Source organism: Polyodon spathula, chromosome 7 (assembly GCF_017654505.1).
Source record: "Polyodon spathula isolate WHYD16114869_AA chromosome 7, ASM1765450v1, whole genome shotgun sequence".
In the NCBI taxonomy this organism is placed as follows: Eukaryota; Metazoa; Chordata; class Actinopteri; order Acipenseriformes; family Polyodontidae; genus Polyodon; species Polyodon spathula.
In genome coordinates, this window is record NC_054540.1 from 58,558,583 (window position 1) to 58,581,547 (window position 22,965).

Sequence of the window (22,965 nt, forward strand, 5' to 3'; positions counted from 1 at the left end):
GTGTAAATGGTAACACCGGCTAGGGTTAGGGTTGGGGTTAGAGTAAGGGTTAGGGTTAGGGTTAGGGCTATGAATAATGTTACATTTACATTGTGGCTAGGGTTAGGGTTGGGGTTAGAGTAAGGGTTAGGGTTAGGGTTAGGGCTATGAATAATGTTACATTTACATTGTGGCTAGGGTTAGGGTTGGGGTTAGAGTAAGGGTTAGGGTTAGGGTTAGGGCTATGAATAATGTTACATTTACATTGTGGCTAGGGTTAGGGTTGGGGTTAGAGTAAGGGTTAGGGTTAGGGTTAGGGCTGTGAATAATGTTACATTTACATTGTGGCTACGGTTAGGGTTGGGGTTAGAGTAAGGGATTAGGGTTAGGGTTAGGGCTATGTACTATGACAATTAAAGGGAACACCATTGTCCCAAATCCCAACCCAATTCTCATTCCCAATCCCAATCCCAATCCCGATAATGTTACAATGTAAATGTAACATTTCCGATCCCAATCCTTCGGGTTGGGGTCGCGAAGGGTTAGGGTTAGGGTTAGGGCTATGAATAATGTTACATTTACATTGTGGCTAGGGTTAGGGTTGGGGTTAGAGTAAGGGTTAGGGTTAGGGTTAGGGCTATGAATAATGTTACATTTACATTGTGGCTAGGGTTAGGGTTGGGGTTAGAGTAAGGGTTAGGGTTAGGGTTAGGGCTATGAATAATGTTACATTTACATTGTGGCTAGGGTTAGGGTTGGGGTTAGAGTAAGGGTTAGGGTTAGGGTTAGGGCTATGAATAATGTTACATTTACATTGTGGCTAGGGTTAGGGTTGGGGTTAGAGTAAGGGTTAGGGTTAGGGTTAGGGCTATGAATAATGTTACATTTACATTGTGGCTAGGGTTAGGGTTGGGGTTAGAGTAAGGGTTAGGGTTAGGGTTAGGGCTATGAATAATGTTACATTTACATTGTGGCTAGGGTTAGGGTTGGGGTTAGAGTAAGGGTTAGGGTTAGGGTTAGGGCTATGAATAATGTTACATTTACATTGTGGCTAGGGTTAGGGTTGGGGTTAGAGTAAGGGTTAGGGTTAGGGTTAGGGCTATGAATAATGTTACATTTACATTGTGGCTAGGGTTAGGGTTGGGGTTAGAGTAAGGGTTAGGGTTAGGGCTAGAATAATGTTACATTTACATTGTGGCTAGGGTTAGGGTTGGGGTTAGAGTAAGGGTTAGGGTTAGGGTTAGGGCTATGAATAATGTTACATTTACATTGTGGCTAGGGTTAGGGTTGGGGTTAGAGTAAGGGTTAGGGTTAGGGTTAGGGCTAGGGCTATGAATAATGTTACATTTACATTGTGGCTAGGGTTAGGGTTGGGGTTAGAGTAAGGGTTAGGGTTAGGGCTAGGGCTAATGTTACATTTACATTTGGCTAGGGTTAGGGTTAGGGTTAGGGTAAGGGTTAGGGTTAGGGTTAGGGCTATGAATAATGTTACATTTACATTGTGGCTAGGGTTAGGGTTGGGGTTAGAGTAAGGGTTAGGGTTAGGGTTAGGGCTATGAATAATGTTACATTTACATTGTGGCTAGGGTTAGGGTTGGGGTTAGAGTAAGGGTTAGGGTTAGGGTTAGGGCTGGAATAATGTTACATTTACATTGTGGCTAGGGTTAGGGTTGGGGTTAGAGTAAGGGTTAGGGTTAGGGTTAGGGTTAGGGCTATGAATAATGTTACATTTACATTGTGGCTAGGGTTAGGGTTGGGGTTAGAGTAAGGGTTAGGGTTAGGGTTAGGGCTATGAATAATGTTACATTTACATTGTGGCTAGGGTTAGGGTTGGGGTTAGAGTAAGGGTTAGGGTTAGGGTTAGGGCTATGAATAATGTTACATTTACATTGTGGCTAGGGTTAGGGTTGGGGTTAGAGTAAGGGTTAGGGTTAGGGTTAGGGTTAGGGCTATGAATAATGTTACATTTACATTGTGGCTAGGGTTAGGGTTGGGGTTAGAGTAAGGGTTAGGGTTAGGGTTAGGGCTATGAATAATGTTACATTTACATTGTGGGTTAGGGTTTAGGGTTGGGGTTAGAGTAAGGGTTAGGGTTAGGGTTAGGGCTAGAATAATGTTACATTTACATTGTGGCTAGGGTTAGGGTTGGGGTTAGAGTAAGGGTTAGGGTTAGGGTTAGGGCTATGAATAATGTTACATTTACATTGTGGCTAGGGTTAGGGTTGGGGTTAGAGTAAGGGTTAGGGTTAGGGTTAGGGCTAGGGCTGAATAATGTTACATTTACATTGTGGCTAGGGTTAGGGTTGGGGTTAGAGTAAGGGTTAGGGTTAGGGTTAGGGCTATGAATAATGTTACATTTACATTGTGGCTAGGGTTAGGGTTGGGGTTAGAGTAAGGGTTAGGGTTAGGGTTAGGGCTATGAATAATGTTACATTTACATTGTGGCTAGGGTTAGGGTTGGGGTTAGAGTAAGGGTTAGGGTTAGGGTTAGGGCTATGAATAATGTTACATTTACATTGTGGCTAGGGTTAGGGTTGGGGTTAGAGTAAGGGATAGGGTTAGGGTTAGGGCTATGAATAATGTTACATTTACATTGTGGCTAGGGTTAGGGTTGGGGTTAGAGTAAGGGTTAGGGTTAGGGTTAGGGCTATGAATAATGTTACATTTACATTGTGGCTAGGGTTAGGGTTGGGGTTAGAGTAAGGGTTAGGGTTAGGGTTAGGGCTATGAATAATGTTACATTTACATTGTGGCTAGGGTTAGGGTTGGGGTTAGAGTAAGGGTTAGGGTTAGGGTTAGGGCTATGAATAATGTTACATTTACATTGTGGCTAGGGTTAGGGTTGGGGTTAGAGTAAGGGTTAGGGTTAGGGTTAGGGCTATGAATAATGTTACATTTACATTGTGGCTAGGGTTAGGGTTGGGGTTAGAGTAAGGGTTAGGGTTAGGGTTAGGGCTATGAATAATGTTACATTTACATTGTGGCTAGGGTTAGGGTTGGGGTTAGAGTAAGGGTTAGGGTTAGGGTTAGGGCTATGAATAATGTTACATTTACATTGTGGCTAGGGTTAGGGTTGGGGTTAGAGTAAGGGTTAGGGTTAGGGTTAGGGCTATGAATAATGTTACATTTACATTGTGGCTAGGGTTAGGGTTGGGGTTAGAGTAAGGGTTAGGGTTAGGGTTAGGGTTAGGGCGTAAATGTAACACCGATCCCTAGGGTTAACCCCAATCTCATTCCCAAGGGTTAGGGTTCCGGCTAGGGTGTAAATCACCGATGGCTAGGGTTATTACAATGTAGGGTTATGTAACATTAAATTAAATCACCGGGTTAATTAGTAAGGTTAGGGTTTAGGGTTAGGGCATGAATAATGTTACATTACCATTGTGGCTAGGGTTACCCGATTGGGTCCAACCCCAATCTCATTCCCATCCAATCCCAATCCCGATACTTATTACATGTAAATGTAACACCGATACAATACCAACCCCAAGCTCAGAGTAAGGGTTAGGGTTAGGGTTAGGGCTATGAATAATGTTACATTTACATTGTGGCTAGGGTTAGGGTTGGGGTTAGAGTAAGGGTTAGGGTTAGGGTTAGGGCCTGGCTAATAATATTACAATGTAAATGTAACACCGATCCAATACCAACCCCAATCTCATCCCAATCCCAATCCAAATCCCGACCTGAATAATGTTACATTTACATTGTGGCTAGGGTTAGGGTTGGGGTTAGAGTAAGGGTTAGGGTTAGGGTTAGGGCTATGAATAATGTTACATTTACATTGTGGCTAGGGTTAGGGTTGGGGTTAGAGTAAGGGTTAGGGTTAGGGTTAGGGCTATGAATAATGTTACATTTAGGGTTGGGTGGCTAGGGTTAGGGTTGGGGTTGGGGTTAGGGTTAGGGTTAGGGTTAGGGCTATGAATAATGTTACATTTACATTGTGGCTAGGGTTAGGGTTGGGGTTAGAGTAAGGGTTAGGGTTAGGGTTAGGGCTATGAATAATGTTACATTTACATTGTGGCTAGGGTTAGGGTTGGGGTTAGAGTAAGGGTTAGGGTTAGGGTTAGGGCTAGGAATAATGTTACATTTACATTGTGGCTAGGGTTAGGGTTGGGGTTAGGGTTGGGTTTGGGTTAGGATTGCAAGTAGCATAAAACAGGTGAAGGGTTGTGATTTGAATATTTTGAATCCCATTATTCGAATTTGGCTAGGTACAGGTCTAGGCATTTTGCATCAGATACTTGGGGTGCTAGGGTATACTGACCCCATAACAGAATAAATAGGTGTTCCTTTTAGTTTTATTTTGAATTGTAAATTGGTCCTGAAACCAAGCTCCCCAGATCTGTGATTTCTGCTATTTACAGAGCTAGAAGTCTGAAAAAAGGCTATCACCAAGTTAAAAAGCGAACTGAAAAGTGATTACTGGACACGGTTTTTACCAATTAAGCACGTTGAGAGTCATAACAGGAGAATGAAACAATTAGATTCAGACTGCTACCTAGTTACCGTTTTAATTCAAAACTACGATTTGAGGGGGATGGTCTGTTAACTGCATTAACTAGGCATACGTGTTCCCTTCCATATCTCTCAGCATCTTATGAACTTCTGTTCTGGGCTACTTTTTAAAGCTTCATTTTTCTTGTTTTTTTCAGTTTTTCAGTTTGGCCTTAGCATTGCATTGAGAAGACTATGTGTGTGTGTGTGCATGTGTATATATATATATATAAGCACACACACTCGTGTCAAGCATATCGTCATTATTTTTCTTTTTTTTAAAGAGGGAGGTGCTAAAACATTGTAGGCTGTTATATTTTACAGTGTCAAAAATCTTGTTGTTTTGTTTGGTTTTTCACAATTAATCTATATTGATTATTAGCTTGATTCCTGCATTTACGAGAATGTATTTTTCATGTCATTATTCAATCCGTACCTGGTTCCATTTCCAGAAAAAAGATTTCTCTCCCAAAAAAGATTCTTGAGATGAATAATACAGACCTAGCTAACTCAGATAAGAATCCTCTTTGCAGTAGGGTATTACTGTGACTCCCCACTCCCTCAGTGGCTGTTCACAGTCTAAGGTTATTTAATCTTTGGGTTTTGGATGCTGTGACAGACTTTGTCTTTTATATGACAGTAATGTGATATGTCTTTGATTGCCTTTAACATGAGGCACAGGATCTTAGCCACAAACAATAAAAAGACAGATTACAAAGGTGCATTAAAAGGCACTTGGAACCAGTACAATCTGTGGGGCTGTGAAGGTAATTAGCATGAAGAGGCAATCTGACTTTGTTTTAACAACGATACAGCCAGCGCCAGCTTGAACGCTTCAGCGTTAGTTTGCCAGGGTAAACAGGGTACACAGCACTGCAAAGGCTGATTTCTGTTATTACCTTATTGACTTTCTACACACAGCTTGTAATAGCAATACCACTTAGAAATATCCTGGGATCTGTTAAGCACATGCGATGTCAGTTCAAAATGCTTAAACACCACAGTCGCTGTGTGTGAAGTCACTTGCTGATTCTCCATGTCTGGAATGCTGTTGAGTCCTGGCACTGCACAGTGTCTTGTGTGCTGGACAAGGACTCCTCAGATCACAAACTAACAACGAGGAGCCAGGCGACTGTAACCTGTACCTGTGCCAAGTTTACTCAGCCAGCTTTCAAGTACAAAGGGTTTTGCTCTTAGTTCTCAATCTCTCTTAACTCATTTCATAATCAGGAAAATTAGATAAAAGCCTGGTTGTGAGTTTAGTTCAACTGCTCATTAAAACAACATCTGCCATTTATACAGTAGAGGGTACTTTGGGATTGGGAGAGACAATTAACATGTGGGTGCCATATTATTATTATTATTATTATTATTATTATTATTATTATTATTATTATTATTATTATTATTATTATTATTTTAGCAGAACTCATGTGTAACACAGAACCTACTGGTCAGCCAGTACAGTCCTCTTTTTGGCTCAAAAATAATAATAATAATAATAATAATAATAATCATAATAATAATAATGTAACCACATATTACAGAGTGAGAGGTGTTACCTTAATAATAACAGTAACATATTAACAAAAAAATCCAGAGTCTCCTTATATATTCTTTAACAACAGGGATGATTTTACAGGCTTGAAAAGTTTTTTAAAGAATTTTTCAAACGCACGGGTACACAAACACCTTGCTGAGGCCACGTGTGCTCAAACCCTTCTCACAAGTGGGATACGGGCGCCACGCCCGACCACAGGCATGATGGGACCATCTTAATAAGAGATTAAGGGGATACATTGTGGATACCCCTGCTGAGGAACTTTGGTTTCTTTATGGAGGATACTTCTTATGCCATTTTATACACTGTGCTTTAATGTTTAGAACTTTTTTGCACTAGTTCTAATAACATTTTTTTTTTTTTTCTGAGATGGTTTAAAAAACTGTGCTATATAATTCAGTTGTATAACAAATATTATATCATATCTGTGTTTCTAGTCTTTACCTGTATCTGTAATGTTTTCTGTTTCTATTGTATTTTGGGCAGAACAGCCACTGCTCCCTGTTTAACCCTAATAAAGAAATACAAGCGTTCATTATACATCAACGGCCTCCTGTTTTCTGATGGACAAAAAACAAATGTAATTAAATTAATTTTTCATGTTTATACTTTAAAGCACCTGAAGTTTAATGTCTAAATAATGATCGAATACACGTGTTCATTTTTGGAACGAGGATAAACTGATGCCTAGCCTGTGTTCTCCCTCAAAAACCACCTGTCATTAAAGAACTCCAGGGAAGCATGGCATTCTGGGTACTCTGTTTCTCGCTCTCTATCTCTCTCACCCTGAGACACCACTCAAGCATTGTTTATTTACATAGTGCTAAGCTAGCTGTGGGATATCATTTCATGATTTTGTTTCTGGTCATCCCCTCCCATCTGTAGTCTTAAAGATGAGAGTCACTTGTAATAAAAATGTAGATTTCCTAAACTCAGAAATGGCTCCATTCACTAATGCTTGTGTTGTGCAGTGAGTGTGCCAGTATATCCAGGTGGACCCAGTGGAAGACCACAGCCTATGCCTCTGAGGCTTAGTTATAGAGGACTGTTAATTTGCTTTTGTGAATGGTGCAGGGTTTTCCAGCTGTCTCCAGTCCCAGTGTTTGTGGACATTGTCCTCACCAGGGACAGCTGCAAGGACCAGCAGGGCGGTTTTACATGATTTACTGTGTGGTTTCTTACCTTTACAATGCTAGACATTGTCTTTCAACAGGAACAGCAGACAACAATGTACAAACCATTTTTTGGCTTGACTAGGTTAGTTCAAAGCAGGAAACTCAGGAAACTTCCTTCTGCTGCTTTTTACAGAGGGCTTAAAGTTTTACTGCATTGTGCTCCAAGCCTCTGTGCAACCTTGGAGAAAGACCATTTGTATTGTAAAGACGAGCTGCTTGTTTGCACACTCCTCTGAAGTGAGGCTTTCCCTCACATCTCAGCAAGCACACCTTAATCTAAATGCTGTCATTCTATCCTTGGCTGTAAGCAGAACCTGCCAGCGGCTGTGCATGGTGACAAAGTAGTGTTGCAGCTAGCAATGTGCAACTGGTATATCCACTAAGCAGAGTCTGATTGCAAATCCAGGCATCTGGAGGTGAATGGCATGAGTAGCTAATGAATTACCATGTTGCACCACCTAGCCCTTAACATACTTGAAAAAAGCACATTGACTTTACAGTACTTGTCAGCCCCTTCTAGGCCAGCAGGTTTCTGCAGCTGACAGCACAGGGTTTAACAGGTACCTGCAGTGAGTCACGGGTAAGGAGAAACTGCGCTGCCAACAGAATAGCTTTTTCAATGCAGATGTGATAAATCTGTTCTCCAAGTAGGGCGAAACTATCGTTACAAAGACATGGACTCTTCATAGAAGCCGCTTCACAAATACCCGCGAGAGGAATCTGAAAATGGAATGTGAAAGGTCTGACACAAAGCGGACAACGCGGTGCAAACCAGCCGTCGCACTGGGCTGAGAAATAGACAGCCTGCAGGAATCAGATGGCACTGCTCTCATTATTTATAGGAAAACTAAAATGATGTGCTATTTTTCAAGCTATTCACAGGTGGTTTTTGTGGCACAGATTCCTGCACTATAATTGTTTCTGCATGCTTCCATTCCATTACAAGTTAGTTTATTTCAAAACTATATTTCAATAGTAAGTCTCGCTAGATTGATTACACAAGCACAATGCAATACTTGCTGGGGGTTATTAAGTTGTATTCTAATACTTTCCAGTATTCTAATGGTTGATCACAAGAAACTAGATTGATAATGGCCTTAGATGCTTACACTCAAAACAACGCCTTCAAGCTGGCTGGTTTGTTTTTGGTTTGCGCTATGCGTTCATTACTGTGTGTGACTCACGACAGAAAGACTTTACTCAGTCTTTCTACACATATTAATGTGAAGCGGAGTTGTGCTGAAATGTGGGGAGAAAGAACTCTTTTAAGCTTCCAGCAGAGGGGGCCATGGAGAGATCAAGTCCAGGAAAGAAATATGTAACAGCAGTAAGTCACAGCTACAGCGTACTGTATGGCTCAGTGATGCCCTGTGTTTTTTCATGGTTTGTATTCCCTTTGAGAGACATTCTAACAATTTATTTAACTCGACACTAATCCTGGTACCGTGCTGCCAGATGAGTGAAACATCTCAGAGGACACGGGAGGAGAATTTAAAATACCAGAGTGGGAAAAAGATAAGACCCCATTAGCATACCGATCCCAAGTGGAATGAGAGTACAGAATAAGAAAGGCCTTTGTGTTTAAACTGTCCCGTTCTCAGCATGTGACAGAAACTGTATCAAAGGTCTGTCAGAAACACCACCAGATCTTTGTGAATTACTGTGAATTGCTGTGTGTATATTTATAACTGGCGTTTGATGATGACACTGGTCTAATCTCAGAAGGGTTAAATTGGGATTAAGTGATTTTTGACAATGAGGCGTTACTTTCTCCAATCAAACAAATCCTTCCTCCTGGTAAAATCTTTCTACATGGCAGCACTCTGTGATGGAGAGGACTGAAAAAGAGAAAGGTGGATTTGCTGTTTTGTGCTTCACAAACTGAAGTTTGTGTATATAGGCCTATAAACACACGATCAAATGCCAAAAAAAACCCCACTAGTAATAGAATTAGACAGACCTGTTGACGGGACCTCTCTGTCAATGACTTCTGTATGAAGGGATGATTCTGCAGATGGATGCTAATTTGTACTGGTTTGTTTTATTTTTTACACCTGGAGGTGGGATATGCACAGGCTCCTTTGAAGAACACTGTGGGAAACTAAATACCTTGGGCAGCTTGTCTGCCTGTACCAGTTCTTCTGGAAATAATAATAATAATAATAATAATAATAATAATAATAATAATAATAATAATAATACACCTTGATGGATTGCACGTGCTTGACTCTCAGCTTGCCGGTGGGTTGTGACATCCATTAATAAATGAAGGGCTTGATGGCACAGGCAGAATATGTGTCATCAGTAATCAGTTATAGTCATATTTTTTTCCTACATTTTTCCTTCCTGATATCACAGGTTGTTTGCTATTTTAATGTATTTGTGAAGCCTCTGTGTGAAGCAGTAACTATGCCCCCTAGTTAAGGCTGTGTGGCTCACTAATAACCACTCTTTATAGTAATACAGTGTTGAAAGAACACGTAATTGAGGGATTATATAAGAAAACTTGCACACGTAACAGTTTGACTTCATTAAAACAGCATTATAAGATATGTTAAGCTTTGTTAATAATCATTAAAACATTGAATTACACATTCCATGTTGAATGCATACATACTTTAACCTTTTCATTCCTAAATATTTTTTGTTATATAATTTAAAAAAGGAACCCCCTTTATTGAGTGTACATGAGAACAACAGAACAAAAACATATTTTTTAGGTACATTTCTATACAACCTTAGGCTGGGACCTAGGAGTCCTGTGAGGTTCCAACAGGATTTCCGACAGCATATGTTAGCAAGATAAGATAAGGGTTAAATTACTGGCAGTAATTCTTACTGATGTAACATTTATTTAGTTCCTTTCAAACTAAGCATATTCTCACATGTTTTTTTAAATCATAAAACATACACAAGAGGAAGCAATTGAGTTTCCTCAATCCCTTCTCATCGCCTACACATTAACTACATTGTAACCATGCATAATAACATTGTAATTATTTGTAAATACTATGTTACCTTTTTAACATTACACAACCTAGCTGCTTGTCAGAACTGATTTCAGACCTGGCTTGGATCTTAAGGGCTTGCAGTGGGCGATGCCTCTGCTTGTGATTAGAACCTATTGTGTGCAATGTTCGAGATGTTAAAACAACAAAGAAAAACAAAGAAAAAAGTGTTTCCAGGAACTACGATATTTAGAGTTAGAGTTACTAGACCCCCACCCCCCAAAAAAAAGGTTTTCATTATAAAAATATTTTAGGGCTCATCTTTTCCAAACAATGAGCTGTGGCATGTGTACAAAATCTTATTGTATAAGCAAAGTCATATTTACAACAACTTTTATTGAAACCAGTCAGAAAAAGAAAAAAAACGACGAGAGGTAAACACAGCTGTTTACTGCGTATACGGAGAGATGTTGTATGATGGTCAAGGATGTTATACTCAAAATCAACAAAACAACAGCCTTTCAAAACTCAACAGAATGATGGAATGATGCATCCCTATTTTTATTTGAATTCCTGCAGCAATCTACTTACTTTATCAGCAGGCGGTACCACAGCTCCACTGTCAAGTCAATGGGCTCTTTATTAAGAGGCAAATGTTCCCAGATGTGGAGGTAAGGCCGGACATGAGGAGTCTCCCCCCTGGAAATGCTGGGTGTCTGACCAGTGTTGGTCTCTGAAGAGTGCTGAATGACGAAGGTCAATGCCACACTCCCTGTGGCTCCCTATCCAAGGCAGGCACCTTGCCGCGAGTGGAATTCAAACCACATGGCAGTCCTTTCATTCAGTGCGCCTCTGGAGACACCCTAATTTGGCCATTTCTACTTTTTATTTAATTATTTAATTAATAAACACTAACATCAAAAGACTAACCTAACAGCTAGCTGCTCTAGATCATGTGTGGACTGCATTGTGGACTGCATTATGGAAACAGTATTAGTGCCTCCTGGCAGTGCACAGAGGAAAGTTGGTGATACAGTGAGGAAGGCTGTGATGCCTTCTTGATATAATAAGCATTCCTGTAAACTCTTCAGAACACAGAAGCACTGAAGTCAAAACTAACAAGTGGGTCAATATGCCGGTAGACTGAACCCTACTGGAAATGGTTTGATGCCTTTGACTTTTTGGAGCAGATTTGCAGAATGGCCTTTATTGAGTATGCAAGGACATCCACATGCTCCAAGAAGGGATGCAAACATCTCCAGCCCTGGCCCTGGCATGACAGCTGTGCAGACTGGAATGAACAGGGAAGAAGACATTTTCTGGCCTTGCATAAAGCTGTCAGATTCCATTCAATTCAAAGGGAGTCTGCCTGGCACTTTGAGGATTAAGCATTGCTCTATTATGGGACAGCAAGGTACTTTTTCTATCAGCTTTTTCTCCCCAGCTTTATGTAAACAATTGACAACAGTTTGTGGATGTTCTTATTCGCCTGCAACCCACGATTCATAAAATAAAATAATAACATCTTTCTTCTAGTTCTTGGGCAGGTGAACAGTTTGTGTTCCATGTACTGCGTACCAAAATCCTGGCAAAGCCTCTGTTTTTTTTTTTTTCCCTACCGCAAATGTTTTGTCGTTCCCTTCATGAGGTTAGAGCATTGATGCACAACTCAGGTCATGGAGGGCCGGTGTCCCTGCTGGTTTTTGTTCTAACCATACCCTAAATTAGTTAATTGGACAAATTAAGCTTCTAATAAGGTCCAATAAAGTACTTTAGGCTGCAGCTGGAATAAAAACCTGCAGGGAGATGTGCACCACTGGGTTAGAGTGAGCGAAAGAAACAGAGTCCAGGGCCTCACGTTGTCAAATTTGAACCTCAGAGGTTATGCTTATTGCTGCCTGATTATTGTGTTTGTCATGCTGGCTTGCTCACTGAACTGTATGTAAGCTCACTTACCATGCTGTCAGGTTACTCTAAACGTTAATTAGAACAGTACGCCTGCTTCAGATGGGAAGGAAATGAGGGTTAACTCAGCTGAACTGAGGTCAGCTAATTGAGTGATGTTAGGTTGAATGGCATGTTAAAGCAGACATTGGGGCTGATTTTCAAGGCCTTTCAGAAAAAAGTTAATTACTCAAAAGGAGAAAGCCACCATTTCACTCAAAATAAACACATCAGGTATTTAATTGAATCAATTTAAGTAAGTGAGTTGTTTATTTTTTTCTATTTTGTGTCTTGAAAATGTGAAGGTAAACAGAGTAACTTATACTTTGGAGTAAAAATCTGTCATCAGCACCTATGCTTGAACTCTGTAACTTTTACCATTCTTATGAACGTATGATTAAAGCTATGGATGAATTGTTTCATACTGAAGACCCATGGGGGTTTTCTATAGGGGAAATCTTTTTTTTAGGGTGTGAACCTTTAGAATATATAAAATGCACATTATAATGCTTTATTGTATTGTTTTGCTCTTTAGAAAACAGACTTTATGAAATGATATTGTATTGTACATATTTGTGTATTTGCATTGAAAAACTGACTTTGAGTGACTCACTTCTGAAGAGGTTGCAAAACAAAATGTCAAGTAAAGACTTGCACACTCTTGGCACAGAGGGCATATTTTTCAAAAAATGCACTACAACAGAGGATGGAATGGGTACTGTAGAAAACAGCCTGCATCCTCAAGTTCATTACAAACTATTGAGGTTTTGACAGCTACTAGGAATGTCAAAGCTGTGACTACTACTATAGATAGCCAAGATACATAAACATGATGGGTGCCTCAACCTCTCCAAATTGGAATCCTGTCTGTGCCTTCACAGCGCAACTGCTTCATATGAACTGGGTAATCCCATCTGCGATGAGAAGAAAATAGCAGAAGGAACCTGCATTGTTCCTGCTGTGGTCGCCCCATTAACAAACAAACATGTGCCTCTTAGCAATCATATTTATATATGTATGTGTGTGTATATATATATATATATATATATATATATATATATATATATATATATATATTTAGTGCCATGCACATTAAATCCTGCTATTGTATTAGACTTTCTAATTACGAAGAAAAATGTTATTGGGCTGAGGCATCGTTACAGAACAAGTACAAGTCATAGGTGAGTCTTGTCCCCCACACTACACTGTAAAGTGGATATGGGTTCACAAAACACATTCAGACCCACCTCTGTTTAAATAGTTAACCGCAGGATAATACATATCAAAGAGCTTTTTTTTGTGTGTGTGTATAAAATCCTCAATATCAAATATGAGTTTGTCAGCTATAACTCAGGGATTGAACAACATGGCCATGCCCAATTGTATATTATCTAACATTGCGGTCTGTAACAATAATACAATTCCTGAATTTGTTTCTGTTTTTTCTGGTTTTCACTCTTCCTTCTGGTTATTAAAATGTGTGTCTATTTTTATCAACAGCCAGCAGCCTTCTTTGGTATTTATTCTTCGCTAGATTTTCTTTCCTTGGCTTGTTTCACATCCTCTGAGCACACACACACCGGCAGCTTGCAGTTTGGAACATCACTGCGCTGCTCCTCTGTACTGCACAAGAGCACTTCGAATGAAGAATGCATCCTCCACAGGGACAGCCTTCTTTATAACGAAACTGCAGCCTTGAACGAACCTGACGTGGAGCCTATCCGCTCGAAGTGAGAACTGCCAGGTCAGAGAAGCAGCTACAGAGCAATACAAATGCACCCAATGAGCAAACAAAATGAACCAGCTACTAAGCTATTCATTCATTGGATTCGGGTTCGAATTGGAGGGTCAGTGACAATGCAGAGGGTTATTATCACTATAAGCTCTTCAGAGGAAATCCTTCTATGCAGCCATTGAAACACACACTAATGTGTACCTGTGAAGAAGGTTAAGGATAAGGGTTAAAGAGTACCTTAAAAAAACAAAAAAACAGACAGTGCATGATGGGATACGATCGTATTGAATCTCACAGTCCATTGCGCTGCTGGGAACTGTAGCCAGGCTATTTTAATAGTGTTTGTGCGCACACAACTAAACATGAAAAGATATTTCAGTGTGGACGCTTTGAGCTGGATTCATTAAAAGGCTTTTAAACTGTGAAAAGCAATTACCTGGTGGGATTTTCGACTCCAGTCACCCCCAATTACTTAAATAACTCAATCAAAGCCTGCTGCTTCCATTGCCTCAGTAAGTGATTGTTTAACATACCGTTTTCTTAAAACGTTTAATTTACATTATAATGAGTGGTCAAATGTAGTTTTTTCGACAGTGGTAAAAAAAAAGATAAAAAGAGACATGGGGTGATCTTTGCAGGCTCTGAGGAGCTTTGGTTGGAATATGTGTAAGGGAAACAAAGTCGGAGTATCACTGAGATTCCGTGACCTTAGGCCGGAACGCCTTTGTTTGTTGAGCCGCGGGTTGTGTTCTGTTTAAACCGCTGCATCCTATATTTCCCTATTTACGTAATGTATTTTCCTCTGAAAAGGTTATTCATTCTGAGTAGGGCTTGGTTTAAAAAAAAAAAAAAACGCACAACCATGAAGACTATGCCCCATGGATATAATGGAAATATCTATCAGTCCCCATATGTTCTGTAAATAATGGCACATTTCAAAAGCTACAACTTGCTCCGCTTTCATTGAATTCTGAGAAGAGTGCAGGAGGTGGAATTCTGAGAGGCTGCGCGCATCCGCCAGCACCCAATGAGAGGCTCGCGGGGCGGTTCCAAACGCCGGGCCTGCCGCTAATGATTGACGCGGTTTGCAAAGCTTGGTCACTTACTGATCAGGGAAAAGATCAGAGTAGTGCTAAGAGTTTTTCATGCAGGCTCCGTCAAGTAAATCACTGCTCACTAGCGGATCAGACCCCAGAAACGAATTGATTATGGTGAAATAGCAAAGCCTGACTTCATTTATATACATTTATAAAAAGATGGCATCTAAGAGCTTTACAGAAAAGTTGGCAAACTTGGAGCAGAAAACCCTGAAGCCCGAACTTCCTGTAACCTGTAAGTGCCGGAAACAATGTAACAGCTGCAAGATCTTCCTGGGATTTTTCGCGCTGTCCCTCTGGCTGCATCTGGTCACTCTGTTGTGTTATTTGGATCTGAGGTCTGAGGTGAAGCGCGAGCTGTTGCACAAGAACAGAGAGGAATTCGTCACCCTGGACGCAAATGACTTGAAAGAGCACAAGTCTCCAGAACTCGAGGTTTTGGACCGTCACTACCCCGCACTGCTGGAAGAGGACGAGGTAAACACTCTTAGTGTGATCATTATGTACACAATACTAGTGGCACAGCCTGTTAAATATGCTGCTTCCGTGTCCAGTTTATGCATTGGCTGAATAATTAATAATTATTGATATAGATGTGTTTCAGATTAACGTATTGATTGTTACTTTGTTAAAGGAACTATTCTTTATAATGCAGTGCAATTTCCAAAAAATAAGAACTGTATTGCCAGGTGCAGTCTTGCTGTCGATGCCTGTCACGTATTGCATACCTACTTCTAGAAAGCTGAAGGTGGCTGTTCCTGTTATTTTGTCACACAGGAACCGGGAAATACATTCCTGAGTCATTCAAGGAGTATAGTCGCGGGGTTTGTTACCAAAGCATGCATGCACACTTCACCTACCTAGCAGTGTCATGATTGCTTCAGTAATGCATGCAAGCACACACATCCACAAAAACGGAACTGAAAACCGTCGATGACCTTTGATTAGGTGGTGAGGGCATTCAAACGTGAAAGAAACACTTTATCAGTTTTACAGCGGCCATTGAAACACTGCAGCCTTGAGAGGTAGGTGACACAGGTGACCAGACCCTTAACTGCTGCCTTTCCTCCACACAGAGAGAGAGAAAGAGAAAGAGAGAGAGGTGTTAACATGTTTAACTGCAGTTCCTACCCCCGAGTTGCAGATGGCCAGTGAGTCAAATTCACTTAATGAACCATTTCCAGAAGTCACGTGACACAGCCAGACCCCCCCATCTCTCGCTGCAGTCCGAAATGCCACAGTACAGGATACAATGCTTAAAAACTGAAGAAAAGAAAGAAAAAAAAACAGATTTTCAATTTTTTTATACATGTTATAATCTTAAAATAGACAGGTGTTAATCTTTGGAGAAATTGGACGTGCCAATAATAAAAAGATAAATTGTAGACTACACATAGACTACTATAACTTGACAGAATACATTTGCATGTCACATCTCCTGTGTATTTACTGCCTTGTGTGAAATCAGAAGCTGGCAGAGGATGCTTTGTGTATAATGGTACAGCTGATTTAGTTTCTGGCTGTTGAGGTTTTCTGTCCTGGCTGGAGTTTACAGAATTACAGAAAGTGGGATGCATAGGATTTTTTTTTTCCAGTTAGTAATATAATCTAAAAACATGATTAAATATATATTTGTGTCAAAGGAAACCATAACTAACCACAAGCCCCATATATGCTTTGTACTATAATGACCAGAAATGAAGCCTTCCACAAAATAAAATATATGTCAAGAACCAAACCAAAAACATTTTTGAAGTCCTTTGCTGTGCGACTTTAATGACAAAACCCATTGCATTTTGACCGTGACATTTCTGTCACAGGAAACTTCTGGCATTGGGGAAACACAGGGCAACCTGAAACCACAAGAATGTAGTTATTTGATTCTAAGATTCCCGCTGTGCAGTTAAATATACCTAAATGATTGCTTGATATGAAAATGGCCTGTAGCATTCAGGGACATGAAGGACAGTCAATGGCACTGCAGTGGGTTTGTCAGAGATGCACCTTGCAAAACAGGTCATTGAGTAAACAGGACAGGAAACAGTCCTTGCTTGTGAATTGCTCCCCTCACGTTAAACTGATCTCCTCGGCCGGGAGATGTTCCTACTTTTGTTCAGGCAGGAATACAGGTTGGTGTCGCTGATCACTCCACTCATGAAGATTTAAAGTTAATGCCAGTTTTCCCTGCTTTTGCAAAAGAGCAAGTAAATTCCACACCTTGCAAAAACTTCCTCCAGTGATGCACAGCAAGTTCAACTAGGAGAACAATGCAGCATGAGTAGCATTGTACAGTACACCTGTATGTGCATTGCCAGAGGCTCCAAATGCGAATGAGCCACGTAACATCTTCATCACCTCTTTAAAACAGGATCTGGTCCCGAGGCAAAGAAAGTGCAAAGTCTGGGAGGCTGCAACCTTTACCATCAGCCAAACATGGGGTTATAATGCAGATTGGGAACTGAAAGTATAATCGGTTAACTGAGAGAAGTGCAGGTTCATACATATTGTTCTGGATTTTGCAAAACATTTTAAAGCTTTGTATCTACTTAAGCACTGCTGTTTACAGAGGATGACAGCGGAACAAAATAATACAGAAGCCTTGCTTAGTAAACTTAAGGCACTTGAAGCTACTTGTCTAAACTAGCAGGCAGAGACCAAGAATGCCACAAGAATGTGGGCACACAGATAGCAGCAGATAAGCCAAGCACTTCAGCACGCTCCTGACACATTTTTATCTGACTCTTTCTATAAAAAGAAGGATTGTTTCTTTTAAGGTTGCCAAGAAAAAGATAACCTTGGTATAGTGGCACTGTAATATGCAAATCCGAAACTGTCGGATTTCATTGTCCCAACATCTGTAGAGGTTTGGCATAGTGTTGCTTACAGTTTCTTCTGTGTTTTACACTAACACAGCAACAGATTTTTGCTTTTTTCTTCTATCCTAGAGTGGTTGTTTTATAAGAGGAATGCACTTTTTTTTTCACTCGAAGAAATATCAATGCATCCATAATTTCAAACTCTCAGTCGCAGAATAAGTGGTTCAGCGCTAAAGATAAGCTCAGTAACAATTTAGACTAATGACAGGAAGTCATTATCAGCGTCTTTATATGTTCTGCAAATATCAACTGACAGGAACGCTGACAGCTTTGAGAAATTGAGTGCAGCTAAAATACCAGAAAGGAAGAAAAAAAGATATGCCTTGCAATTCTATGTAAATTGAAAAGAATACGACAGGCAATGTGCAATCTCCACATGGACCTCGCAGGTGCTGCAATCAGAGGAGACACTGCCTTTCATGGCTCGTCACTATCCTGTCTCTGGAACCGCCTCAGGTACCACAGCTTAGCCTCTAACCTTCCTAACAGCTGTGATAGAAAAAAAAATGCTAAATTCACTTTCTTGCTGAACTTGCTTCTTGAGAGGATGCAGTGCATTGACATTATTTATTTCTTAGCAGATGCCCTTAACCAGGGCGACTTACAATTATCCCAAAATTTCACAGTACAAATTATCACATTGTAAAGTATCACATTTCAGAGTATCACTTTACAGATTAGTGCAAAGTACAATAAAATCAGTAGCAAAAGGTCAAATTCAGATAAGAGCAAAAATAGAGAATACAGTAAATAATTGCATGTAAGAGTGGGTTCGACTAAGAGCAGTTAACTTGCATGAAAACATATCTGCTTATATGAGTAAAAGTCTAGTATGAGCATGTAGTGAGTATGGTCAATGGATGAGAATACGGGTATCTATAAGAGTAAAGTGTAGTATGAGCATGTAGTGAGTATGATCAATGGATGAGAATACGGGTATCTATAAGAGTAAAGTGTAGTATGAGCATGTAGTGAGTGATCAATGGATGAGAATACGGGTATCTATAAGAGTAAAGTGTAGTATGAGCATGTAGTGAGTGATCAATGGATGAGAATATGGGTATCTATAAGAGTAAAGTGTAGTATGAGCATGTAGTGAGTATGATCAATGGATGAGAATACGGGTATCTATAAGAGTAAAGTGTAGTATGAGCATGTAGTGAGTGATCAATGGATGAGAATACGGGTATCTATAAGAGTAAAGTGTAGTATGAGCATGTAGTGAGTATGATCAATGGATGAGAATGCGGGTATCTATAAGAGTAAAGTGTAGTATGAGCATGTAGTGAGTATGATCAATGGAGGAGAATACGGGTATCTATAAGAGTAAAGTGTAGTATGAGCATGTAGTGAGTATGATCAATGGATGAGAATGCGGGTATCTATAAGAGTAAAGTGTAGTATGAGCATGTAGTGAGTATGATCAATGGAGGAGAATACGGGTATCTATAAGAGTAAAGTGTAGTATGAGCATGTAGTGAGTATGATCAATGGATGACAATACTGATAAATATAAGAGTAAAGTTAAATACAAGATACAGGAAGTAGTTATAATTAAGAGCAGTACTAGAATACAACAAGGTATGGAGCAGTTCAGTGCAAGTACAAGCTGATTCAAGTACTGGTACAATTATGTGCCATGTAGTCCAGTATAGTGGAGAGTTGTGAGGTTTACAGATTCTGTCTGAAGATCCTGTGTGTGTGCTAAGTGTATATGCAGTTCATTGATGTCCTGTGTCTTAAAATAGTAATGCAATAAAATCATAAAATGATACAGTACAATCTGTAAAAGTTTATAGAGGGTCAAACGTTCCGGCTAGCACTTTCATCGGTGTAATGCTGAAATGTTAAACTATTTGACATTATTATTATTAGTAGTCGTAGTAGTAGTATTAAGGTTGTTATGATGTTTCCATTTATAGTTTTTATATCGTTTTACTTAAGGTGCATTAAACGGTTTATCAGTTGAAATGTGATAGGCGATGGCTGCTGGTGCATGTGAAACGTTGACCTGAGTGTGGAAGGAATTCATAGAGAGCAGGGCACGGTTGACTGGCACAGTAAACGCTGGCATGCAGTGGGTAAATAATCTACTTCCTCTGATCTGATACCTTGGGCATAGTGGCAGCCCTCCAGAAAGCTATTTGAACTCTCCCAGGTAAGGCAGTGGAAGGCTAGGGCACCTGGACCGGACTGCCTTTTTAATTAAATCAAACAGCATGCTCTGTAATGGAATGCGATCCCTCACAGGAAATTACCTTAATGTCTCCATTATTCAAGGGGTGTAATTGCACTCTGCTTCATTATAATGCAGGGTTGGGAGCAGGGCATAAAGCTAGTGTAGTAGTTGCACACAGGAAGCTGTATTGTAAATTGGAACTGAAGTGGAAAGGTGTGTGTGTGTGTGTGTGTGTGTGTGTGTGTGTGTGTGTGTGTGTGTGTGTGTGTGTGTGTGTGTGTGTGTGTGTGTGTGTGTGTGTGTGTGTGTGTGTGTGTGTGTGTGTGTGTGTGTGTGTGTGTGTGTGTGTGTGTGTGTGTGTGTGTGTGTGTGTGTGTGTGTGTGTGTGTGTGTGTTGAGCATCTTTCCTGAGACTCTCAGTACAGTTTTCAACACCCTACAATTGTATTAGTGTTGAGAGAGACAGTATTGTGTGATACACTGCCGTTATGGGTTCTGCCCCTTAGATTCCGAAAACTGTGTATATTTATTCAAAATGTATTGAAGCACCCATTTTAATAAAGCCCAGTACTTGAGAAGGAGTTTTTAAACAGACAGAGTAGGTTGTGTGTCTGTATCAAACAGCTGTTTTCAGACAGCGCCTCTCGTACATGCTGCAACTTGTAAATGAAATGATTTCAGTTGGGGTTGCTGTTCTACTCAGGTGGGGGTGGTGTTCCACTTCAGTGAGGTCTCACAGAGTTATTGCAATGTGAACTACGTTGCCTTCCTCTGAAATGACTACCAAGTATCTATTTTGTTGTTGTTTTTCTTTTGTCTGTGACCACAGCTTCCTGATACATAATAAGTGTAAGCTGTGGTCACATTCATGACATACTTTCTGCTTTATTTAGAAAGGTTTTTATTCTGGTGAATTACACCCCTCCCAATTGACTTGGTTTCTGCAACCAATACAGAATTGAATGAATACAATATGTGTCCCTCTGCTAGGGAGAGTCTGTCTTTCCAGCATTTAAGGCATCCTTCCTGTCCATTGCCTTGAAAGTGGTCCAGACACAGAATATTTATTTGAAGTGGCTTATGTGCCTACCCATAGGTGCCTAATTGATTCTTGCTTTCCATAAAACAAAATTCCGGTCTCGCCAGTCTAACCCCCACTAGTCCGAACTGACCTGTAAGCTGAACTGTGCTACCTTAATGAAGTGCATGCTGACAGCAGCTGTAGAAACAAAACTTCAATATCAGATTTATAGGAAAGCATTTAAAACATTTACAGATGCCTCTGTATTTTAATTTGAAACAGTTGTTACTGATTCTTTTTATTACATTTAAGAATCAAATACTTTGTACAAAGTACGCTCAGTACCTCGAACAAATCTCTAACCAGAACAGGGTCAGATCCCAACTGGTTCGGATTACAGAGAGTTTACCGAACCTTAACACGGCTGTCCTCGGATTTGAACAATCCCTGAACCAAAGTATGCATGCTGTAAGTTACAGTCTGGTGCATCTGTCCCTGGTGACATTCAGTCAAGGTGTGGTATGTGCGTGTTTTCAATGAAAGGCTTCTGGAATGCTAGGGACTGACTGAAAAGCACATTTTGTAACAATAAGGACGTCAGAAATTAATAATAATAATAATAATAATAATAATAATAATAATAATAATAATAATAATAATAATAATAATAAAGGGAAGAATGAAAAAATTCAAAAATGTGGCCTCAAATGTGAAATCCAACATGAAATACTGTCCAACTATTATGACTTCCGTTAGACTGAAAAGCACCAGAGAACTGGGGAACAGCGCTGCTCATAGAACAGCATTGTATTCATGTGGTTGTAAAACTCCTGGAGAATGAATGCTCAGCTGAAATGTGGAACTCTATCTAATATTGCAAGGATTGCAAAGTCAGTGAAAACCGCTCTCTGTTCGTAGAATACAGCTCTGGCCCAAAGTTTTGCATCACCCTAGAGAATTGACTCATTTTGCTTTGTGAAGTTGAATGAAGCCTGCTGAATAATGTTATGTTTACACATTAAGTTAAATACAGCTTTGTAGTATCTTTGATTACACGGTGTGACATTTTGAAATGTAACTTAAAATACTGTAATACTATCATGGCTTCGGGGAGACTTTTGCAATTACCATTTTGTAGTTTCTTTGGTTACATGTTAAATAAAAGATCAAAATTATGTTTGTAGAGGTTTTTTTTTTTTAATAGGTCTCAAACCTAAAATTTTAGGTGATGCTAACCCTTTGGTCATAGCTGTAGGTGGAAATCGCTGGAACACAGCTGATCAGAGTGATGCTGGGCAGTCCAAACATGATTGTATCAGAACAAATAGAAAGGGGCCTAGAAAGTTAATTCTCAGTAGGAATGAGTCCGTTTTGGTTTTGAAAATAAAATAAATAAATAAATGAGTTAAAAGTATTTTTTAAAGTAAACAACAAAAAAAGTGCCAGTGGAAGCAGTGGTTTAGTCTGGTGATTGTTTCTCATGAGGCACGTATTTGTTTAGGCTGATGAGATCCAGTACCATAGTAGCTCCCTGTGGGTGTGGGATTATTTGGGGTTTCGCTGGTGGTCATCTGGGCATTTACCATTGGAAGCCTCATGAGTCAGAGGCAGTGTGAAAGCTGGTGACAGTCAGGCTCAGATGACATTCCTGAAAGCAGGAAGGACTCTCGGAGGCTGCCGTCCTCCTTGCTCTGCGTTCTTCTCATCCCACACATTGCCGGAGAAGCAGGAAAGCTTGTCATTGGCGGGATTAGTGACGCTGGTGAATGGAACTGCACAGAAGAAGGGAATGGATAGCTGGGGAGACCATTCGCTGCATGGCTTACAACCAACACACAGCAAACTCGGTCTAGTTGGCGCTACTACTGCAGTTGAAAAAGGGTCAAACCTATGAGCCTTTGTATGTTCGGTACCAGCCTTAGTCTTGAGTTGGCAAATTAAAAACCACAAAAACAG

General features: G+C 40.2%; 1 protein-coding gene across 4 annotated transcripts in view; it reads left to right on the forward strand.

The window, feature by feature from the left end:
* Nucleotides 1-14,930: 14,930 nt before the first annotated feature.
* LOC121318941 (ectodysplasin-A-like) overlaps nucleotides 14,931-22,965 on the forward strand; it is a 46,810-nt gene continuing 38,775 nt past the window's right edge. For all 4 annotated transcript variants that reach the window (XM_041256156.1, XM_041256157.1, XM_041256158.1 and 1 more), the window contains exon 1: nucleotides 14,931-15,410. In XM_041256156.1, the coding sequence (XP_041112090.1) occupies nucleotides 15,093-15,410 (318 nt within the window). In that variant the 5' untranslated portion in view covers nucleotides 14,931-15,092. The remainder of the gene's footprint in view (nucleotides 15,411-22,965) is intronic.